Source organism: Haliaeetus albicilla, chromosome 17, assembly GCF_947461875.1.
Source record: "Haliaeetus albicilla chromosome 17, bHalAlb1.1, whole genome shotgun sequence".
NCBI lineage: Eukaryota > Metazoa > Chordata > Aves > Accipitriformes > Accipitridae > Haliaeetus > Haliaeetus albicilla.
Window position 1 is genome coordinate 5,381,830 of NC_091499.1, and position 21,134 is coordinate 5,402,963.

Genomic DNA, 21,134 nt, shown 5'->3' on the forward strand with positions numbered 1-21,134 from the left:
ACTTCAGTTTGAAGAACATAGAATTAAGTTCAGGACATTCAGAAAGCATTTTGTTCCTGTGCTGGACAAGATGAGAATAAGGGACTTAAAATACAGTAAGGTTCATCTTAAACAGTAGGAAAGCTTTTTTGAAAGCAAGTATGATGAAACACTGTAGTAGATGATATGGAAAAGGTTGTTTTGGCTTCGTTACTGGAGATTGTCTAAGAAGAGATTAGACAAACACCCATCAGTTGTAGAGTTGGTCCTGCTTGTAGCAAAGAGAAACACGTGGTTTTGTGAAGTCCAATCTATGCAGCACCACTTTATTATCATTATATTTGAGGGACCTATGTTAAAGGTATTGTTAGTTCTTTTCATGGTGTTTCCTCTCCCCCCACCCCCAAATGGAATTGTAGATTTTATTTTAAAATTTAGACTTTTAGACCTCAAAATATAAAGATAGACTTCTAAATGTGGCATTGTATATTTTCTTCAACAAAATTATGAGTGTACTCACCTATGGAAAATTATTTCTACTTATTCCATCCAATCTTTTGTCTTAGAGGGTATAAATTAGATTGAATTTGAAATCAAGAGTTAAAATAGTCCACTTGAGCTTTTTTTAACAAATTGGTGTTGGCTGTGTGTAACTGGTGGACAATAGAGTCCTGTTTCTCTGTGACAATGATTTGTTGGAAATGGTTTTGATCATTAAACTATACAACATAATTCCTGTCATTTGGAATGGTTGGACTAGTCACTGGTTTTTAAGATGCTGCTTTGCCAGTCATTTTGTTGACCCGCATATACCAGCAGAAGAATACTTTCAGCAGTATATATAAATTTGGGATATATGAGTCTTGTTAGTTGCACTAAACCAAAACAACAACAAAAAGACATTCCTTTTCTCCTGCTATAAGCCTCATCATTTCAGCAAGGAAAGTCTGTATAACTTGACTGGCAAACTGACCTTGCCCTGACACAGGCCTGCCAAAGTTATTTGGTAAATGGAATCGTTTAGTACAGAACTTAATCCGTCATGTATTTCTCTTTGGCGCAGTATACACTAGGATACTCAAAAATATCCAGCCCCTACTGCATAGATCTATACAGTTGCACCATGCCAGCCTTTTTTTTTTCCTCGCCTTTTTTTTTTCTCTCCCCACCCACCTACCCATTTATTCCAAGCTGTTTGGTTTTTTGTTGGGTTTTTTTTTTTTTTTTTCCCCAAAATGATTGCATTGTAGAAGTTCCTGTGATGATCTGCAAGGCCTATGTTACTTTTATAATATAGTCATAAATATCCTCTAATGCCATTGAAAATGTTTTTGCTGCTACTACTTCCTTTATTATGATTTTTTTTATTGTCCTTTTCACTGTGTCTCAAATTTTGTGCTTTTTTTCCTTGTAAATTATGCACTATTTCTTTAGAATGAGGAAATTTGCAACCCCCAGCCTCCAGTTAGGAAAGCACATAGGCATGAGATGTAAGTGCAGTATCTGAACTGATTCAGCAATGGTTTCTCATCATAACGGCATCTTCCCTGGATTGATATAAGATTACAGGCAGGGATAGTTAATAATATCTAGTGTGGCTTTTATTTGCCTTCTAAGTTTCTTATGTTGCAAGCAATTGTGTATTTTAGCAGTTAGCGCAAGAGCAGTTGTACAGATTGGTACTGTTTGTATGCTTTGGTCCTGAGAGGTTAGTTAGTGGAGATCTGAGCAAATAAAACCAAAGAGCACAGCCCAGGGATTAGTTCATGTACAACAGGGTCAGCACATCTGCAAAATGCAGCCCAGCAGCTGTGGTGTTAGATTTGTTCTGAGGTGCTTTGCTGCAGTAGGAATCAAAACATTTCAAAGATCTTCAGGATGTTTGCTATTAGCTGGTCACTACCACCTGAAGAAGGTACAAAGCCGAACAGTTACTTGTTACCTCCTCATAAATAGATAACAGAGAAGTTGGAGCTGTCACTTGATCCAATTAAGACCTGTCCTGATTTCATGTTGATTTTTCTAAGGTTTTTTAGTAAGTCGGAAGTGTTAGGTGTTTATATTGCATGCCTTTAACAGTTATGTTGAATAACACCATTTACATTTAAAATAATATACAGTAAAATAACTGTTTGCATTAGGTATGCGACGTATTGTTTCCAGTCCTTTTCAACCCTGTAAAGGAATAGGTTACTGCATGTTTGTCCACGTTGCACTGTGGCTCACAGTCATTCAACATTCAGTGAAAGAGAGCATGTTCTCAAAGTTCATACTTCATGACCCAGTTAATTCTATCAAATGCTGTTTAATATTTGTAGTGGATATCAGCATATTAAGGGCTTTGAGTGCACTGATGCATTAACATTTTCTTTAACTCTTGCTTTGGAGAGAAAAAGAAACTAACTACTAACAACCTATTTGCTCTTGAAACTTCTGAAAGTTTTACCTTAATGTTCAAGTGATGCTAATCTTCTTGAAAACTTTGTTATTTGCATGTTCCATAAATCAAACCCTTTTCCTTATTACATGGACTGGAAGGATGCCTCAGAAAGTGAAATATTAGATAGTTGTGCAGAGTTTATGTAAACATTTTGCTGTTTGTACATTAATCAGTATATTTTGATTTTGTAAATTGTTATACGTACACTTGTACTATTACAACCACATAACATCCCAACAAAATAAGCAACACCAGTCTATAGGATAGTATGTATCATTCTAAATTAAATGAGCTTTTTAAAAAAAAAAATCATGTAAGACACCAGTTTTCATTCACAGCTCAGGTCCTTTTTGTTAAATTTAATTATACAACATAATCTGCTGGCATGTACTGCAGGGATACAGAGAAACGAACAGAAGAGGAAGCTGGCTGCACATGCTTTCAATATATATTTTTAAATTAAAAAAATTACTCCAGTACATGTACACAAATGTGTGTAGCTTAGTTGTAGCTAATTAATTTACCTTTAATCTCTCATTGTGTTCCAGAAAAGGGTCACTTTATGCCTTAGAATTTTTCTTATAATTCATAGTCCTATATTTTTATTGAGAATGCATTTTTCAGTACAAAGAGCTAGGAGACATGAACTTAACAAAATACCAGCCAGAAAATGACCATCATATGGTCTTCGAAAATCTCTTCTAGTTTGGAATTACAACTTTCTATGCGAATGACAGGTTTTTAGATAATCTAGCATTTGAGAATATTTGAAAACTTAATGGTACACTATGTAAAAGATTTATATCGGTCTAAATTCTGCATCTTTGGGCACACATTGTCTTTGTTTCAGCTGTAATGTTTCTGCAGTTAACAGCCATTAGAATAGTATACTTGGGGATTAGAAAACTGCTAGAAAAAAATAATTAAATGACACACTTTCATGACTTTTTGGGGTATTTTTCCAGTCCCAAATCCCATATATTTAATTTTATCACAAACTAAATATCCTGTTTTTTTCCTGTTTTATTGAACGGGCAAACAGGGGTAGATGGTCCCCCTCCCTAGAGAGGAGACGACCTACTAGTCCCAGGATTCATATCCAGCATGCATCTCCGGAGGATGACAGGTACTAGTCAACTCCTCCCAGTGGAAAGTGGCTTACTGCATCTTGCACTCTCGGAGGAGTATACTGAAATTTAAAAATATGCATATAAGTAGAGAGAGACTTACAACCTCCAGAAGCCCAAAATAAAACAGCAGCTTAGATACCATCTCTGCATTTTGTTGAACTGTTATAAAGCACCTAGGAATTAATGTCTTTGCAAATCTTCTCTTTGCCTGAATGGTCACAAGCCATGAAATAAGATGTCTAATACAACAGAACATCATCTGTGTTAATGTTCTTTAGTCTGTTTTTACTTGCTTCTGTAAACGTTGGTGGTGTTTTCACTGTGGTGCTTTATAATATGATAAATATTTGTTGTACAGCCTATTCTTGTCTAGGTGCTTATTTTTATTTTATTGGGGTTTTCTCCTTTTTTTAACAAACTGTTTCTAAGAGGGAAAAAAAACCACAAATTGATACGTTGGAAGTCTTGATAACACTTGCTAGTTGATGTACGTAAAAATTGGCGCTGTTTGTAAATTCTGTCCAAATCAGGATGGTCTCCATGGAGCATGTTTTCCTAAGAAGGTAGGTTTTGGTTAAAAACACCAGTGCTTGAAATTTTTTATTATTTTTTTTTTTTTTTAAATGCTGAATACCACCTGTGATTAATAGAAGCACGTTTGGTTTTTTTCTTGTCATGACCTTTCTGCTCAAATCAGTTTTGGTATTCCGTTGCCTTGGCGGTAGTAATTTTTTTTTTTTGGTATTTTTTTTCCAGATAGATCTGGGGTTTTTTTAAGCAGACATTATAATTCTTATTGAGATGCAAATTCAAAGTTTTCCCTTCAGTTTTTTTTATTTTACAGTAAATGACAGGATACAGATGGTTCATGTAAATAATCCATACATGTGTAAACTCTTATGAAGTTGCACTTAAAACTGCAAGACTGGTATATGGATAAAACTCAGTTACTATAATGCTAATACTTACCTTCTGCTAAAGTCTATCCACAGTACTTATATTTGTACTGTAATTTGTCTTGTTTACTTGATACTGGATGTATTTCACTAATACAAGGTGGGAAGAGTGTAATTGTGTTTGGATAGCATTTCTTTTTCTATTTGAGTAAGACAGCATTATAAATTACAAAATTAAATTTGTGAAACATTATTTCAAAATTGTCCCCCCCTTACAGATACTGCATTTCTAGAAATTTTGCCAACACATCCCTTTGATGGGACAGCTATTAATAATTTACAAATGTCCTTTGTATCTTTTAGGCATTTTTAGGTAATTTTGCTTCCCGTTTTTCAAGTCGCTGGCAAGACTGTCTTTGACTTCAGTAGATCAGAGTGGATAAAATCTTGCTGTCATTGAAATGATTAGAATTAAATCATAATCCTATCACATATCAGTGAAAGGAGGTTTTCATCCAAGTACTGCCATTCTTAATGCAGAATTGTAAGCCTTTTGATGTCAGCTGAAGTTTTGTGGAGTAAGACTGAAATCATCTAATACCTGTTAGCAAACATATCACAATAAAGCATCTGTACGATATAGAATCTGTTATGGGAAAGATTTTGAGTCAGAGAAACAGCAGTCTAATTTTCTTAGTGAAATGAGTACCTTCTTGTGCTTGGAAGTCTTGCAGGTAATCTGGTCACCAAATCCCAGTGATGCAGTCAGTGATGAACGTGGAGGTTAGGCTAACTTCAATCCTGATGACTGGCTGCAGCCTCTCAGTTCCAGGATCTTCCTTTGCATTGCATGCCCAATACAAAATAATAGCGCACCTTGTCTGTAGAGAGAGTATCAGTGAGGGAATCAAAGGTGGTTTACCTTTGGTTTATACTCTTTAAGTTTACATTCATTCTGGTTATTTCCCATAGCTTTAGCAGTTGGCCAACACCACTCAGTTCAATAATTTATGTTTTTTTAAGACATGCTTGTATCAATTTGACAACTGATGCAGTGGGTGTCAGGGAATAAAGGTCTGGTGGATCAGCAGGGGTAGCTGACTAACTGTTTATCACTGCTTTCAAATCGTATTTTCACAGATTAATTGACTTCAACAGATGTCATCTTACTCTTCATTTGAGTACATTCCAGATTTATCTTACTGTCGTGGTTTAACCCCAGCCAGCAACTAAGCACCACGCAGCCGCTCACTCACTCCCCCGCCATCCAGTGGGATGGGGGAGAAAATCAGGAAAAGAAGTAAAACTCCTGGGTTGAGATAAGAACGGTTTAATAGAACAGAAAAGAAAGAAACTAATAATGACAATGATAACACTAATAAAATGACAATAGTAGTAATAAAAGGATTGGAATGTACAAATGATGCGCAGGGCAATTGCTCACCACCCGCCGACCAACACCCAGCCAGTCCCCGAGTGGCAATTCCCCACCCCCACTTCCCAGTTCCTGTACTAGATATGACGTCCCATGGTATGGAATACCCCGTTGGCCAGTTGGGTCAGGTGCCCTGGCTGGGCATGAGAAGCTGAAAAATCCTTGACTATAGTCTAAACACTACTGAGCAACAACTGCAAACATCAGTGTTATCAACATTCTTCACATACTGAACTCAAAACACAGCACTGTACCAGCTACTAGGAAGACAGTTAGCTCTATCCCAGCTGAAACCAGGACACTTACAAATTGGCCAAATTTGCATATAGGGTGCAATCAAGAAGATCTATTTCTGAATACATTTCTTAAACGTATGGCTTACGCATTATTTCCAGTTTTGATCGTTTGAATCCAGTTTTTGCAACATTGTATTTATCAATAATGATTCATAACCTAAATTTTAGTAAAGGTCTTGGCAAGATTGCTGTTATTCTGGAATTTGTTCACTTGCCATATCAGAAAAAGTGACTCCTAGATGTACCTTGACAAGATGAAGACATGGGTTATATGTTATTTCAGTGTTAGGAATTAACAAGTGTTGGGTTAGTATCATGTATTTCTTTAAGATGTTTTAAAGAATAGTTTTTGGTTTGAATTTGATAGCTTCATTGCTGGGAGGTTTTTTGGGTTTTGTATTAGAAATTAGAATTAGAAAGTCTGTCTAAAGTGAAAGACTTTCTGGTAACTGGAGAACTGCAAAATTATGAAATTGTAAGTGATGATAAAAACAAGGAGAATGAAAGCAGTTAATGGTAGGTGGGAATTTTATTCAGACTGTTCTTTTTGAGAAGTCTGCGTATAGGTTCAGCATATAACCGAGACCAGATAAAATAAGCCTTTTAAAAAATTAATTCTCATCTACCTTCAGTTAAGAGAAGTAACTTTTGGTGGTCATGTACGCATCTGTAAGAATGCTTGTCCACGAGTCATCCTGAAGCCAACTGTAGTGCACTGCCAGCGGCAGACTGATATGGCCTGGATGATCCTTTCCCATCTTCCCAGCAACTATGGGACTTGATCAGGGACGCAGTTTTGCAAGACATGAATTGAAGTGCTAGGAATGAGTGCGAGGAGCTACCAAGCCTTCAGAGTAGTTGTGACCTCCCAGCTCACATACCATGTAGATCCAGCCTTTCAGAAATATTCAGGAAAAATCAGGAAGTATTGAACATGACGTTTTTGATGGCTTTAAGGCTACGTAAACGAACAGACTCAACTGCAAACCACTGAGGTCTCTTGTACAAGCCAGTAATAAACCATTTTAAATGTTTGACACTGAATTTTACAAAAATTTTTTTTGTCACTTTAAGAATAGTAATTTTTAATTTTGATATGAATATAATTCTATTTCTGTGTGTAGATTTTGTTTACACTCAACAGTGATAAATATTTTGAGCCACATGGGTCATTGGAACATGAACTGTGAATAGCTTGTCTCTATATAAAATAATATATAGTGCTTGTCTGTATATGTAACAAGGCCTTATTGATTGGTGATTTGATGTGGCACTTGGTAGATTTTTGACCTTCAAGAGAAATTTCACCAGCTCCTCACCCTAATGGAGGTATAGATGCAAATTTATTACATACCCTGGATTATTAGTGGACTGCAAATTTTGCTGAGTTTTCTCATTAAAAACCAAATTTGATATTGAAAAAAAATCTTACATTGATACACCTTACCAAGAAAAAATTTTTTTTTTACCATGTGTACCATAAAAAAATAATAATAAACCAACAAGCTCATAATATTTATGCCAAATTGAAAGCTGCGAACAAATTCTGAGGTTCTTAAACAGCTTCAGCAAAAATGAAAATAATACAGAATTTAAGAAATATTCTGAACTTTATTTGAATTTTTAAAAGAAAGCTGAGTCAGTTATTCTAATTTGCTATCGAATTGTTGTTAGTTATTACTGTAGCAGACTGGCTGGCAACAGAATATGAAGTTTTCATCAGAATATATGAAATTATGAAATTTATGTGCGTTTTCAGGAGAATTTCACAATATGACAAAATACACATGTTTCAAATTACTAGGGAAGATATTCTCCATAGGTTTATGTATTAATCTAATGAAAATACTGTAGATTAATTCTCAAGAAGGATAATGGCAACTATTAAACCACAGTGCTGCGGTTCAGCATGTAGAATATAAAGGTTTTTAACAATATTATTGTGGCTTTCATTCTTTCATACTTTATTGCATCTTAGGTTGTTGATATTATGTCTAAAAATTTTAACATTTCCTTAAAATGTATGGATTAAATCAATGGAAGGGGAAATGAGGAATATAGCCTTTCTCATCAGATAGCGCCTTAATGCTTTTGGTTTATATATTTGACTGCATGTCTCCACCTTCACTGCATGTGACCATCTCTCTGTTTCTGCTCATTCTGTCCAAATTCATATCCATGTTTCCAAATTTTGTGAAGAACAAGGACGCTGGAGTCTTGCATTCCAAAACAGGACAGTGTAGACCACCTAAGTGCTAAACCTGGAGCAGCACAGAGGTATCCTTATTTACTCAAATTATAGTTCCAAATAAATGAGGTCTTGGTTATAGTATATTCTTCATATCCTCTGTATATGAAGTTTTTTTCTCTTTTTATGTATAAGTACGTATATGTATGTATTGTTCATAGATACTATTTAATCCCCTCTAAAGTACATTTAAGAGGTAAATTTGAGTATGACTTGAGTGTTCTTGTCCCCAGTGCACTCTTCGTACCTTGTATATGGGCATGAAAGCGCCCCTACCTGTAAATACATACCTGCCAATGCCCACACTGTGCTCAAGCTGAGTCAGGACTGCAAGTGCTGTAGTAGGCTGTTGAGCTATATGGAATTGTATACAGCATCCTCTTAGCAAGAGGAAGGAAACAGGAAGGAAATTGTGATTTTTAAATTTTTAAACGTATATCTAATGTGTGCTGCTCACAAGGACAGCCAGAGAGCAGAGAAATAAGTATATTCAGCTCACCAGTGCTATATATTACTTTGTCACTTTTCACAAGAAAGGATGTCCTACTCTCAGCTTTTCCATCCTACAAGGAGTAGTCACTATGTGCTTTTTTTCTCCATTGCACATAATGTCACAGTCTAAGCAAGTGACATAAGGAGTAAAAGAAAAATAAGCCCCATACCCAGACAAACAGAAAATGAAAAGGCTGACATCATTTGAGTGATAATGGTGCTGCATTCAGTGGATCTAACCATAATTTTAAATACTTAGCTTTTAAGTAAAGCTGCAGCATTAAATATGTTACCCTGTGTATCCACCTTGTATTTGGCCTGGTAAAGAAAAAAATTAAAAAGTAATGAGAATATAAAAAAAAAATAAATCTGGAGAAAATAGTTTGAGGACAAAAGGGTTTTTAACTTTTAATCCGAGATATTATTTTTTGGTAAGAAAGTATTTTCTTTTAAAACCTGGAAAGCATCAGGTTATGACCTCTGCTCATGCAAAAAGCATTTTGTATTATGCTGCAGTATTTTCTTTGTTGTGGAGCATACCGCATCACAATATAATGCTCATCAAATATTACAGTGGGTACAAATCATGAAAATGCACTGTGATTATGTTCTTTGGGTATAATTTGGTGTTACAGCTGTCTAGGTATCTTCCAGTTCAGACACTGGATCACTCTTTATAACCACAAAGGTTTAAAAGGAAAATATATTTTTTAAATATTATTTTTATCTATTTGTTTTGCCCACAGTAATTCTTTTATAGCTTAATATATGACATTGCTTATATCGTTGCAAGTTGCTATATATGTTTCTTGCACCAGCATAAGATGCAGGTTAGGGTTTGTCAACATTTCTGATCTAACAATGAATAATCATCGCTTCCTGTTTTAGACCACTCCTGAAATACCGTATGCACTTTTTATTCTGAAAAACTGATATATATTCATGATTATCAAAGGTTTAAAATCATAAATCCTGTTGTGTAAATGCTCACATTACTGTGGATAGTAAAGAAAATTTTGGAACACACAAGACTTGCAGAGATTTTCATAGTATATTTATAGTCCTGGGTCATAATGGTGAAACATGCTTTACCTTCCTCCTTACATTTATTGACTCATATTACTGTTCATTGTTTTTATTTACTATCAAAGTAAATGCTTAGGTTGTCAGAGGTAACTAGTGCCTCACTATCCAAATGTCAGGTGAATTCTATAAAAGATTTATGTGGGAAAGGAGTGAAGAAATGAAATAAACTTCTGACTTATTTATATTGACTAGAAAAAAAAAATAGAATTGTTTTAAACTGTTTCTAAAAAACCTTAACAAGTTTTAATACAATGAGATTTTTGAAAAGCCAAGTTTTTATTAATATAGTGACAGCATTATTTAAGTCTGATATGATGCAGTATTTGTTTTGCTTTTGGATTTTAGATTTAAAAGCAATTTTTAAAGTTTACATTTGATTAGTATTTTCTGGTGCTTTCTGCAACATTTTTTTCCTGCTGTCTACTCTGCATTTGGGTTTTCATGCTGTTAAGAGATGACTAAAAGGCCTACGAGGAGGTGTTGTTTCTAATCAAATACAGACTGTGAAGTGGGAGCTATCTACAGGTTCAGTCAGGATCAATGTTAACTCCCCTGTTTTGGTACCGCCTAACTTTCGCACCATCAGCCCCAGTCAAACCTAATCAGTGCAATGTGTCTTAAACCTGGAGTTCACCAGCCTGTTCATGACAACAGTTGTCACTTTTTCATCTGTCAACCATTTCTGTTATTACCTTTATAATACATTAATAAATAATCTTCATATTTCTGTATTCTTTTTCTTCTTTGTTTATTTCTTTTCTGACATGTCATTTCACAGGCAGTCCAGGAAAGTGGAAAGATATAGCAGCCAAAAACAAACTAGGAAAGGCTCCGCAACTGAAACAGAAAGGTAGGATTGCTGATCGATGAGTAAACGTCTCTTATAATCCATATGATTCCATTTTTTTGAATATACCTCTAATACGACTTTTGAAGTAGAACGACTGTGACAGTACCAAAAGCTGTTGTCATAATTTACAGTATTATTTACTTTGTATCTATATTATTAGCACTGCTTGCTGTGTTGCATACATATGGAATTTTGCTGGCATTCTCCATCATGGCAGATAAACTCAATGGTAAAGACTAGCAGTCCATCCCTTTCATAAACCAAAACCTGAGATCCATCGCCACTATCTTGATCTCTGTAAGATGACATTTGGAAGCGTGTAGTATATTTCATTAGTACGGGACTAAACCTTTTCTGCACTTTACCACTGATCTTATTCCAAAAAATCTCGTCTGTTTTACAATAAATTTGAGGATGAAAAAAATATATTCACAGATTAATAATTCAAGATGTCTCTGATCAAATTACTTTCAATTTATAATATAAAAATGTTAAGTTAAGCATTTAAATATGTATAGAAAATTTTATAATCTATCATTACAAAAAGTCAATATAAACACTGGGTCTTTAACCTTTGAATTCATTGAATTTTCCTGTACTTATATTATCATTGTAACTTTTAGCTTTGATGCTACAGTAGCATAGGGTTATATATTCAAATTATTAAGAAGTGAAAAACAAAAATATATTTAGTCGGCAGTACATCTAGTTAAGTATTAAACCCTGTATATTGGCTGAAATAAGAGCAGTGAGGAGGGGTGAGATGAGATCCTGCCTTTGTCAGAAACAGATTTATGTTATCTTGATTAGTAGAGGAGGAATGTACATCTGTTTACATTGTGAGGGTTGAAAAACTTCTGTGAACAACACAGACAAATTTTTTTTTCAATGAAAATGCACATTGTGTAGAAAAACTTCAGAGCTTTTATTTTATTTTACTGCTTCAAGCCCCAGATTATCATTCCTGATCCAAAAGCAATGGTTACACTTTTCTTAGTTTTGATGATTCTGTTGTCAGAACAGCCCAGTTGCTTTTTCACTTTAGACCAAAGAAATTACCTAAATAATGGCTGAAATCCTTGCTGTGTTTAAACCAGGGACAGTTTTGCCATTGAGATCACTAAACCCATTTTTACCCCCCTTTTTTTCTAACTTATGAAGAGTAAGGGGAGCCACTGGGTCTGAGGTCCAAGGGACTCACAGTTCTTGATAACTGTTCAGCGATGAACCCAGTGCAACAAGAGCATAGTGAAACTTGAATTGCGCTGCTTATTTTTACATCTCCATGGCACATGGTGTAGGCTTCTGTTTCCGTAAAGTGATTCATTAGGGCTAGATGCGAGACACAAATGCCTAAATAAGTCCGAGTGCTGTAGTTTTGTATTTCATCATATAATGTTGCACTAGTGCCAGAAAGTTTTGATAATAGGACAGGCAATTAATTTTCTTGTCAAATGGCAAATATAACTCAAGACTATTTCTTCCTCAAATATTCATTTCTGTCTTAGATTTGATCTTTATTTTGCAATTTGCAGATCTTGTCTAATATTAGCTAAGCAGATTACTGGAATAACATACCAACATGCTATCAGCTTCTCTGTAGAGCCTTTCAACATGCTATGTAAGATTAAGTTCTCCATGTATTGTGATAGCTTAGGAAATGTACATAAAAGGGAAAAAGCAAACCTTCTCAGGATAGTTTACAGAGCCTATGAATTCTCTTAATTCTCTGTGATAAGCCTTCAAGATGGGATTCAGTAAACTCTTCTGAAGGAGTAAAACTGATTACATTTTCTGTGCTTGTATGAATGAGAAAAACTGTGGTAAAACTTAGTTCATCCCAATCCTAAAATGTTTTCTTTCAGCCCTAACTGATCACCCCAGAAATGCCAGATCTGAGGTTACCTATCATATGTGTTATGATACATGCAGTCTTCAACTGTACTTGCTGTATTTTACATAGGACCCGGTGCCAGGCACGTGCCAGATTGGTGCTGCTCTCTCATTCTTAGTTTTTCTTTATAGTTTCATAAGTGGCAGCATGTTGTATTTAGTATGTGCCACTGAGGCATCAGTCTGAAGAGAAAGGAATTTGAGTTTTCTTGGGTGCAGGCAGAGCTGGAACCTGTAGGATTCCCGTGTAGACCATTGCCAATTGAATTAACAGGTTTGCTGCTTGCAGTGTTACCTTCCTCTTTGAGGAACCAGGAGATGATACACATGTATGTGCTCGTTGCAGTCTATTGCTCACCAGGTATCATTTCTCTCCCAAATTCCTCTCCTCTCCATACTTCTTATCTCACTTCTGTCTCGTTTCCTCAGTCGTACACTAGCTTTTGTCTCCTGTGCTTGTTCCTTTTTGTCTCATTCTGATCAGCCATTTGCAAACTTCTTCCTTTCAGCAACCGATCTTTCTCCTAGGCCGGCAAGTCCTTAACACCATTCTAGTTTTTCTCCACTTCCCTTTTAGCTCTATTTTTCATTTGCACCCCAAGTAGCATATTTGTCTCAGTGTAATAGCCCAGCTAATGCAAGTCTTAAGCCTCATGTGTCTTCATTTTAGTTAAGCAGATCTTCTGTCTTTCTCTCGTGGAAGGGGACAGGTCTATAAAAAGAGTATTACTGAAAGAGCAGGAGTTGAGTTTCTGAGTCTCAGATAAAGTGTTCTGTAATGGCAGGACAGACTCTCCTAGTGCTTTGCTAGGCTTTCAGATAAATTCCAGGACATTTAGCCTCTAAAATGAGAAAAATCAGAACTGAGAACATGATGACTTTGTTAGATTGGAGCATTCATTCATAGTAAAAGCAGGCAAGCACTTTCTGGCACAGGGTGGGATCCATATTTACCTTATGGATGTTATCTGATAAAATATGCTTAAAAGCTGGTTGCATGCAATAGTTGGCATGGTTTACTTTTACAGTCAGCATGGAGAAACAGGCGTTTTCAGAACTCAGCTCATCTTTGTTATCGTAAGCATCTTATAGAATCAGGGGAATCAGTCTCTGCAGGAATGTTACGGTTATCACCACAGCAAACCAGGAGTTAAGCTAAAGAAGCGTTAGGGTTTGAGAGAGAATAAGGCAAGGGCAGCAGAATCCTGGTTTTGTTGTATTGTGACTGGACTTGCACATAAACTGTTACTGATGAAATGGCTTTGAAACCAAACCTGCTTGTTATCCCTGGTAGGCATCCACATGTTATCTCTCTCTCTTTTTTTTTTTTTTTTTTTTTTTTTTTTTTTTAGGTTGACTTTTCAGTGTATGATAGTCATATAAACTAGACAGTCCCTTGGTTACTTGACTGTATCTTGTGAGAAAGTTGTGCTGGGTGTCTGAAGGGAGACTTCATAAGTCTGCAGAAATTTGAAAAAAAAACCCAAAACCAAAAAAAACCCAACCAAACAAACCAAAAAACCCCCAATGAAATGATGTCACAGGAAACTGAAATTTCTGAAATTACAGCAGATACAGTAAGATACAGTAGTACCATTTCCAAAATGCTGCACTGTTGGGAAACCAAGGAAGAGTAAAAAGGCACAGTTAGAATACTTTGTAACTCTCCAAACTTGAAGTGTTTCAGGTTATCTTATACTTGCAGTATATGTAATTATTAAACTACTAATAATTATGCTTTAGTATACTAACACGATTAATCATTTTACTGCATATTTTAATTATATTTTCATTAGACTTCCTTCAGAACTGTATTTCTGTTTTAGGGCTTACAGCAGAAAGATACTTAATTAGATTCCTTATTTCGAACTCCTAGGGAAACCAAGGGAATTACATATGTGCTTACATATTGTCCTTTTTTAGGACACTAATTGAAATCCAGTTAATATTTTGAATAAGGATAAAAGCTATGGTTTAGAAATGCTTTGTGGTAAAGCTAGGTATTCATAGCCTACCCTGTGCTAGTACTGACGTCATATGTTTTGTTAGCTTGTGTTTGCTGTGTTTAAGATGCAGCTAGAGTTTTTGGCCAACTGTCCGCTATATGCAGTGCAGTTCAACAGTTCCACAAGTAGGGTCACGTGTATCTGCAGTGGTGAGTGTTCTGCAGTTTGTCATTTTGAAAATGGATTTGCATTCAGAATTAATAACTTCAATCTGAAAAGTCAACCCTGGTCCTGCAGCCAGGATTTGCAATGTTCTTTGATGGAGGGGGGCATGGGAAGGTATGCCTGGAGCTAACAACTGAACAGTTTCTTTTTGGCCCTGATGTTTTAGGGGTCTGCTACCATGTCTTTCTAGAAGGGGACTTCCAACCCCACGAACGACTGAACAGCCAGTCATTAGGGGAAAACATCACGCTCGCTCGAGGTCGAGTGAGCGCTCTAGTATCAGAGCCTTATGCTCTGTACATCACCTAGCGCCCGGAGGTTCGGCGCCACCTTCTCCACTTCTGACAAGGTTGCTATTACGTGTACAGCACAGCTTTCATGTCCTGCCTCCCGGGTGTCAGTGTGGTGTTGTACTTTCCTGAGCATACATGGCGCGTTCACTCATTCTGGCACTGTAGATTATCCTCTCTTCATGGTATTTACACTTCTCCCATATCCTTTACGCCACCTATCTTCACCATCCAGATGGTACTTCTTGCTGTTGAACTTAAATACTTAAGTGAATGTAAGAGTAAAAAATTGGCTGTGTTTCGTCCTTCCATTGTTGTGTTTTGTTCTGTATCCATATGAAAATTATCAAAGTATTTCTCTAAACATTGTGCAGGAAATCATGTGCTGTTCACACAGCTAACTCTGAGCTTACAGGCTAAGAGAAAGTCAGTTGATCTACGCACTGTGAAAGCCAACAGTATTTTGGACTTCCACAAACGTGTTACTCAAAATCGCAAATTATCTACTTGCAGCCTTAGGGTAGTAGATAAACAGCGCTTGTCCACTGTAGTGAGTGTGATATTACTGTAGCTGGCAAGGGCATTTAATAGTAAGCTCTCCCCCTCAGTGGTCTGCTCCTTCTCATCTTTGTTTTACTTTCTTAAACTTTTTCCCTAGTTATTAGAGGTGGCCATACTTATTTTAAATGCAAACTTACCAGCATTCCAAAGGTGTTTGATGTGTTACACTCAGATGCTGTAAGTATGTGTAAGAAATGAAGTAGCCAAGGTGCTCTGAAATACTGCTAGCTAGAATTCAGCCAAAGGGGTTTAGGATATTTACATAGGTACGATTATTAAAAATCTTGTTCATTCTTTGTGCGCACCCACACATGCAATCCCCCCCCAGAACAAAGGTTAAAGTTCTTTTTACTTCTCTGAGTTCAGGGTAAAACAACATGTTATCCCATGGGAACAGATACTTGCTGTCCAGTTCTCTGTGGCCTTGTGCGATTATTGCATCAGCACAAGGGGAATACAAGAGTTAATAAAATATAGAGGTGATGTTTTGTTTTGCCCTTATACCAGTGCAGGAGAACATATATAAATTGCGAGTCATAATCATAAATGGGTTTTAGAAAACTATTTTTCATTCAGTGGTTTTTGACTAGTACTTTATTAAAAAAAACCAACAACAAAACAAAGGAAAATATTTCTCCTTAGTTGAAGGTAGAGAGATTAAATGTGAGGCCTTATAAGTTAACTGGGTATCTAGACCTGAGTATGTGCATATGGCATACACCAAATGCAAACTTCTTCAAACCCATCTTCAGTATATGCAACTTAATATGTGTTTAAAATTCAGAATATAAAAATTCTCTTCATTTGCGTTATTTTACTTTTATCTTAATTTCATTTGCAGAGTGCATCAACAAGGAAGTCCCACACAGTCTCCTCCTGCAGACACATCCTTCAGCAGTCGCAGGGGAAGACAGCTACCGCAAGTTCCAGTAAGAAGTGGCAGTATAGAGCAAGGTATCAAATAATGAGCTTATGATAGCTCAAACTCTTTGATTTCTTACTTTTCTTTACTTAAAGTCTACTTTCATAACTACATGTTCAATGCTATAATTCTACTCATAAAGCAATAGAAGAGAATGAAAGCATATTTGTAGTCTGGGAAATCCAGTAGAGTTTGACCAGTGGATTATTACGCATGGTTTAATTGCCCTAATTTTCTAGTACCCTTTTATGTTTGTCTACTTTTAAATTTCTATTAGAGTCGTGGTAGTCTCCAACACATATCTAGTTTGTATTCAGCTAAAGAAATCAGGGGCAAAGATTCTGACAACATTTTGCCAGTCTTACTCATTTCTTATTTTGTAGTTTATATTAATTGTTATGTATTATTAACATAAATTAGTAATAAACATCACAAATCTGTTTTTCTTCTGGAGTTCATAGTTCAGTGAGTAAAGAATGAAAATAGTCACCATGGGAAATGTGAAAGCACAGGTCATCAGCTCTTTCTTTCTTAAGAATAAACTGATCAGGCAGAGGAGTGCTGCTCTTTTCTGAAAAAGACAACGTAGACGTAATGGTTGTGGAAGATGTTTTTTACATACTAATATCAAATAGGTATGAATATTGCTGTTTCCTTTTCTAGCAACATACTGCACACAGAGTATGAGCTATTATGATAAAATGAAATGGCACAATGGATAATATTTGCACATTCAGGTTTTTGTCTGTGTTTAAAAAGCCTGTTTTCTCATTGACTACAAGCAACAACTGAGATTGTCATGTAACACAACGCTTTCTTCTACGTGGAAATTATAGAAATGCTTCTAATGGTGAAATATTGTAGCGGTTTATAGAACTGTTGGCAGACTGCTTTCTTGAATAGATAGTATTGCTGACCATGACCTTCTTATCATGATAGATTATCATGGGATTTTTTTTGTATGATGGCTTGCATTAACATGCAATCAGCTTACGTTAATTTTATGGCTTTGAGCTGTGATGGCATACTACACCTTCAATTAACACATAGAAAAATGCATTCTTGTTTTATACATGTGTTTATTTTGAATGATTAATATACTAATACAAGTGGGGTTTATTAATTTTAAACTTTACATTCGAGTCCTCTCATTTTGTAATGAATCTAGGACTGTCTGGATTATAAACTAGTTACAAACTACATTTACATCTTCTATTTCTGCATATTAGTAAGTTGGGGGCCTCTTAGGGAAACGTAATAAGTAATGAATTTCAAATTTCTTTCATGTTTCTTCTGCAATTTCAGAACTCGGTACAATATGTAATGATGAATCAGCCTTTAATTTAATTTTAAGTTGGCTTTCCTTTGGATGTTTGTCTGTCATCTTTCTGCTGTTCTTGATAACTGGTGTGTTGAGAATAAAATGCTAATTTATATTTTGTTAAAGACATTGGAAATGAATGTAGAACTTACCATGAAAATGAGTAGAGATGGGTTGTATACAGAAGTGAAAAGAAAAAATGAAAGTTGAGCAGAAGGCTAAAGCTACTCTAGGTTTAGAAAGTTGTTGATACTGTGAATACCTGTAAAGTAATGCTGTTTCACTGAACTTTTATTTACACTTGTTGATATGCTTGCGTCTTATGTATAAAATGTACAAGTAGGATGCGACATATCATTTACTTTGTTGTTATATATCATACCGTCTGTGTCAATATAGCTGCATTACGGCACATGGAATCGAAGGCTAAAGTGATTTCCCTCTCTACACAGTACTTTGGTTTTGTCTAAGTGACTGGCTTGTCCCTTTGAAGGGGAGGTTTTCTGATTTTACCCATGTTTAATACTTTGTTTAAGCTGAGAATGTATTTGCAGAGAAGTACTAAATTGAATAGATTTTATAAAATATTTTTAAATGGTTTTGTCAGTATCTTCTGAAATAAATATGATAATATGTATAAACTTTATACTACTGTAGGAAATTAAATTCAGTGAGGCTATAAGACCATAGCATTTGCTCTGATTTACAGTATCAAATTTTAATATCAGTTTCACCTCTTTAATCCCTGTCAAATGAGCATCGGGGTCAAATGGATTGACTAGAAGTGATCTGACCCTAATGTAGGGTTGAACCCAAAGCGTGGTCAGGTCTGTAAAAGATTTCCATTAGCTGTACTTGGAACTGAATTGTGTCCTTAATGATTTAAATTCACAGTCACCATGGATATAAACGATGTCAAAATCTAGTGCAATATACAAATGTTAAAGGGAGCATTTCAAAATGCCTTTTCTTCATTTATAAAGCAAGCTACTTTTTGGTGGTCAGTATTGACATCCTGTGTTTCAAGGAAATCCTGTATGATAAACCATAAGGTACCATTTTTATAGTAAAGTATTTCTGTACACTTTACAGGAATTCTGTTGTGTCAGGAGGGTTGAATGCACATCTAAATATATACATCTATGAATCTGTGTCTGTCTTACAAATCACAGTGGTTGCTGTAAAAAATTGAATGTCTGTATATCAAAAGGGGTTTTGTGTTTGCTCTTTGCATATTCAGAAGGCATAGAAGAATCCAGTAAAGTAATTTTATTACTCTCGAAAGCTCTCATTATGAAACAAATGAGAGTTAATGAAGGAGCAAGAGACTGGCAGTGGTTTTCATCTCGAGAAACAGAGTGATATTTTAACTCTAAATCTTTAATCTTTAGCTCTCAATTGTAAATGATCATATCCATGCTAATAAGGCTTGTTCTAGGACTGACATTGCATCTCGGACATTCCATTTTGTCATTGTCAAGTTTAGAACTGAAAAAACGGTTGCTTCCTTCTCTCTACCAGATGATGTTGTCTTAGACACTGCTTTGGTCAGCAGTTAGAGAATCATAAAAAGTCAACTTGTGAGAAAATAAGGTAGTTTTAAAAGGTCCTTATTAGTAGACACTATTTAAAAATAACCTCACAGAAGTAATTCTTACAGACACAACCAAAGTAGTGGTCCCTATTCCATTACAGAAATGGGTTTGATACTACTGATCAGGAAGAGAGAAAAAAATCTTAAATGTAGAGGAAAAAGTCCAATTTAAGGACTAAAACCTCAAAAGAGAATAATTATGCACAGTAGTAAAAAAAAAAAGAAAAGGCTTCTTGGTGATTATGTTCTAAAGGGGATAGCAGCTTTGCCTAGTTTTGCAGTGTGGGGTGGGTAGTTGTTTTCACTTGGAACAGTTCTAACTAAATAATATTTTTAGCAATGCCGGTACATGCAGACTTTTTAAAGTGGTTACAGTTAAGATTGTAGGCTTCTGTAATTTTTAGGCAATGTGATTTTTATTTTAATCCCAGTGATATTCAAGGAAGACATGGTTGTATTTCTTTCCTTTGAAACCCCGTCAGCAGTATTTCCTAGAGTGCAAGACACAGTGGGATGTTATTGCATCTAAAGGTCTTGAGATGCTTGAATATTGAAAGCTAGGCTGGTGTAGATGTGTCTCTGTGTGTTTTCAAAAAGTTGCACTTCAGTAGTCATTACCCTAACGTATGCTACTTAAGAAGCATTTTTTATTTCTTTGTTTTAACTGATAATTTTATAAAAGGACCTAATAATATGAAGATATTTTGGCTCAGTGACTAAAGCAGTGAAATTCTAAGCCATGATAAGGACAATGGTGTGTTCTCAATATGTCATGCTGCGCCGAGCTGTAAGAGATTTGCATCAGTGTTTTTTTAATTTGCATCATGTTTGAGTGGAACAGCGCACATCATTAAGAGGGGCAGGGATTCTGTGTTGACTTTGCGTTTCAGCTGTTTCTATAATAACTTTGTTATGTAGTTGCACGGTTTTTAAATAATACTTCTGTATAAAGCATATTTCTGTGATCTTTATTCAGTCCATCCTCTGTCATTGCAACTATCAAACATCATAGGAATTCTTGCTTGAATAGGATTTGAGGGTGGGTCTCTACACTTTTGTATAATGGTTAATCATTGTGTTGATCAAGGAAAGGAATACAAGCTGAAGATTTGTAGCATTTTTCTATACTCTGTTTTGGCTGTGGTAGATAATATTAGGAAATCTAGCAAATAAATAAGAAAAAACATGTTATGTACTATTGAAATTTATGAACCAGCAAGATAAATGTGCAATGATTGTTTGTAGTCTAAAAAATATTTTTAAGAGCTAATTCATGCAAACCAGGTCTTTCTCCCTGTATCTGCTTCTATTTGGCGCTTCACAGCATGATTTCTTTTTCATAGCTTCGACAATGTGTTTTCATATTTCAGAAGCTCTATAATGAAAGTAAGGTTTGTGATAATCAGCAGTCTATTTACATGTAAAGAGTATCTGTAAACATAACTGAGCTAGTGTGCTTCTATGTGTTTCCAGTGGCATCTGTTTATGGTAACAGGCCTTATGCAGTGACCTTTAGAAAAGCAAAAGTGT

The 21,134-nt window shown here is 35.6% G+C and overlaps 1 protein-coding gene across 50 annotated transcripts in view; it reads left to right on the top strand.

Moving 5' to 3' along the window:
• RIMS1 (regulating synaptic membrane exocytosis 1) overlaps nucleotides 1–21,134 on the top strand; it is a 338,964-nt gene that overhangs the window by 226,492 nt on the left and 91,338 nt on the right. For 26 of the 50 annotated variants that reach the window (XR_011328372.1, XR_011328371.1, XM_069804663.1 and 23 more), the window contains 5 exons: nucleotides 3,462–3,545; nucleotides 8,376–8,453; nucleotides 10,781–10,852; nucleotides 15,083–15,265; nucleotides 16,609–16,721. Coding sequence is in view for 48 of the 50 variants with exons in the window: in XM_069804663.1 (XP_069660764.1) it covers nucleotides 3,462–3,545; nucleotides 8,376–8,453; nucleotides 10,781–10,852; nucleotides 15,083–15,265; nucleotides 16,609–16,721 (530 nt within the window). In the remaining 2 variants the exon portion in view is untranslated. The remainder of the gene's footprint in view (nucleotides 1–3,461; nucleotides 3,546–8,375; nucleotides 8,454–10,780; nucleotides 10,853–15,082; nucleotides 15,266–16,608; nucleotides 16,722–21,134) is intronic. The other 24 variants (XM_069804639.1, XM_069804641.1, XM_069804661.1 and 21 more) reach the window with 6 other exon arrangements.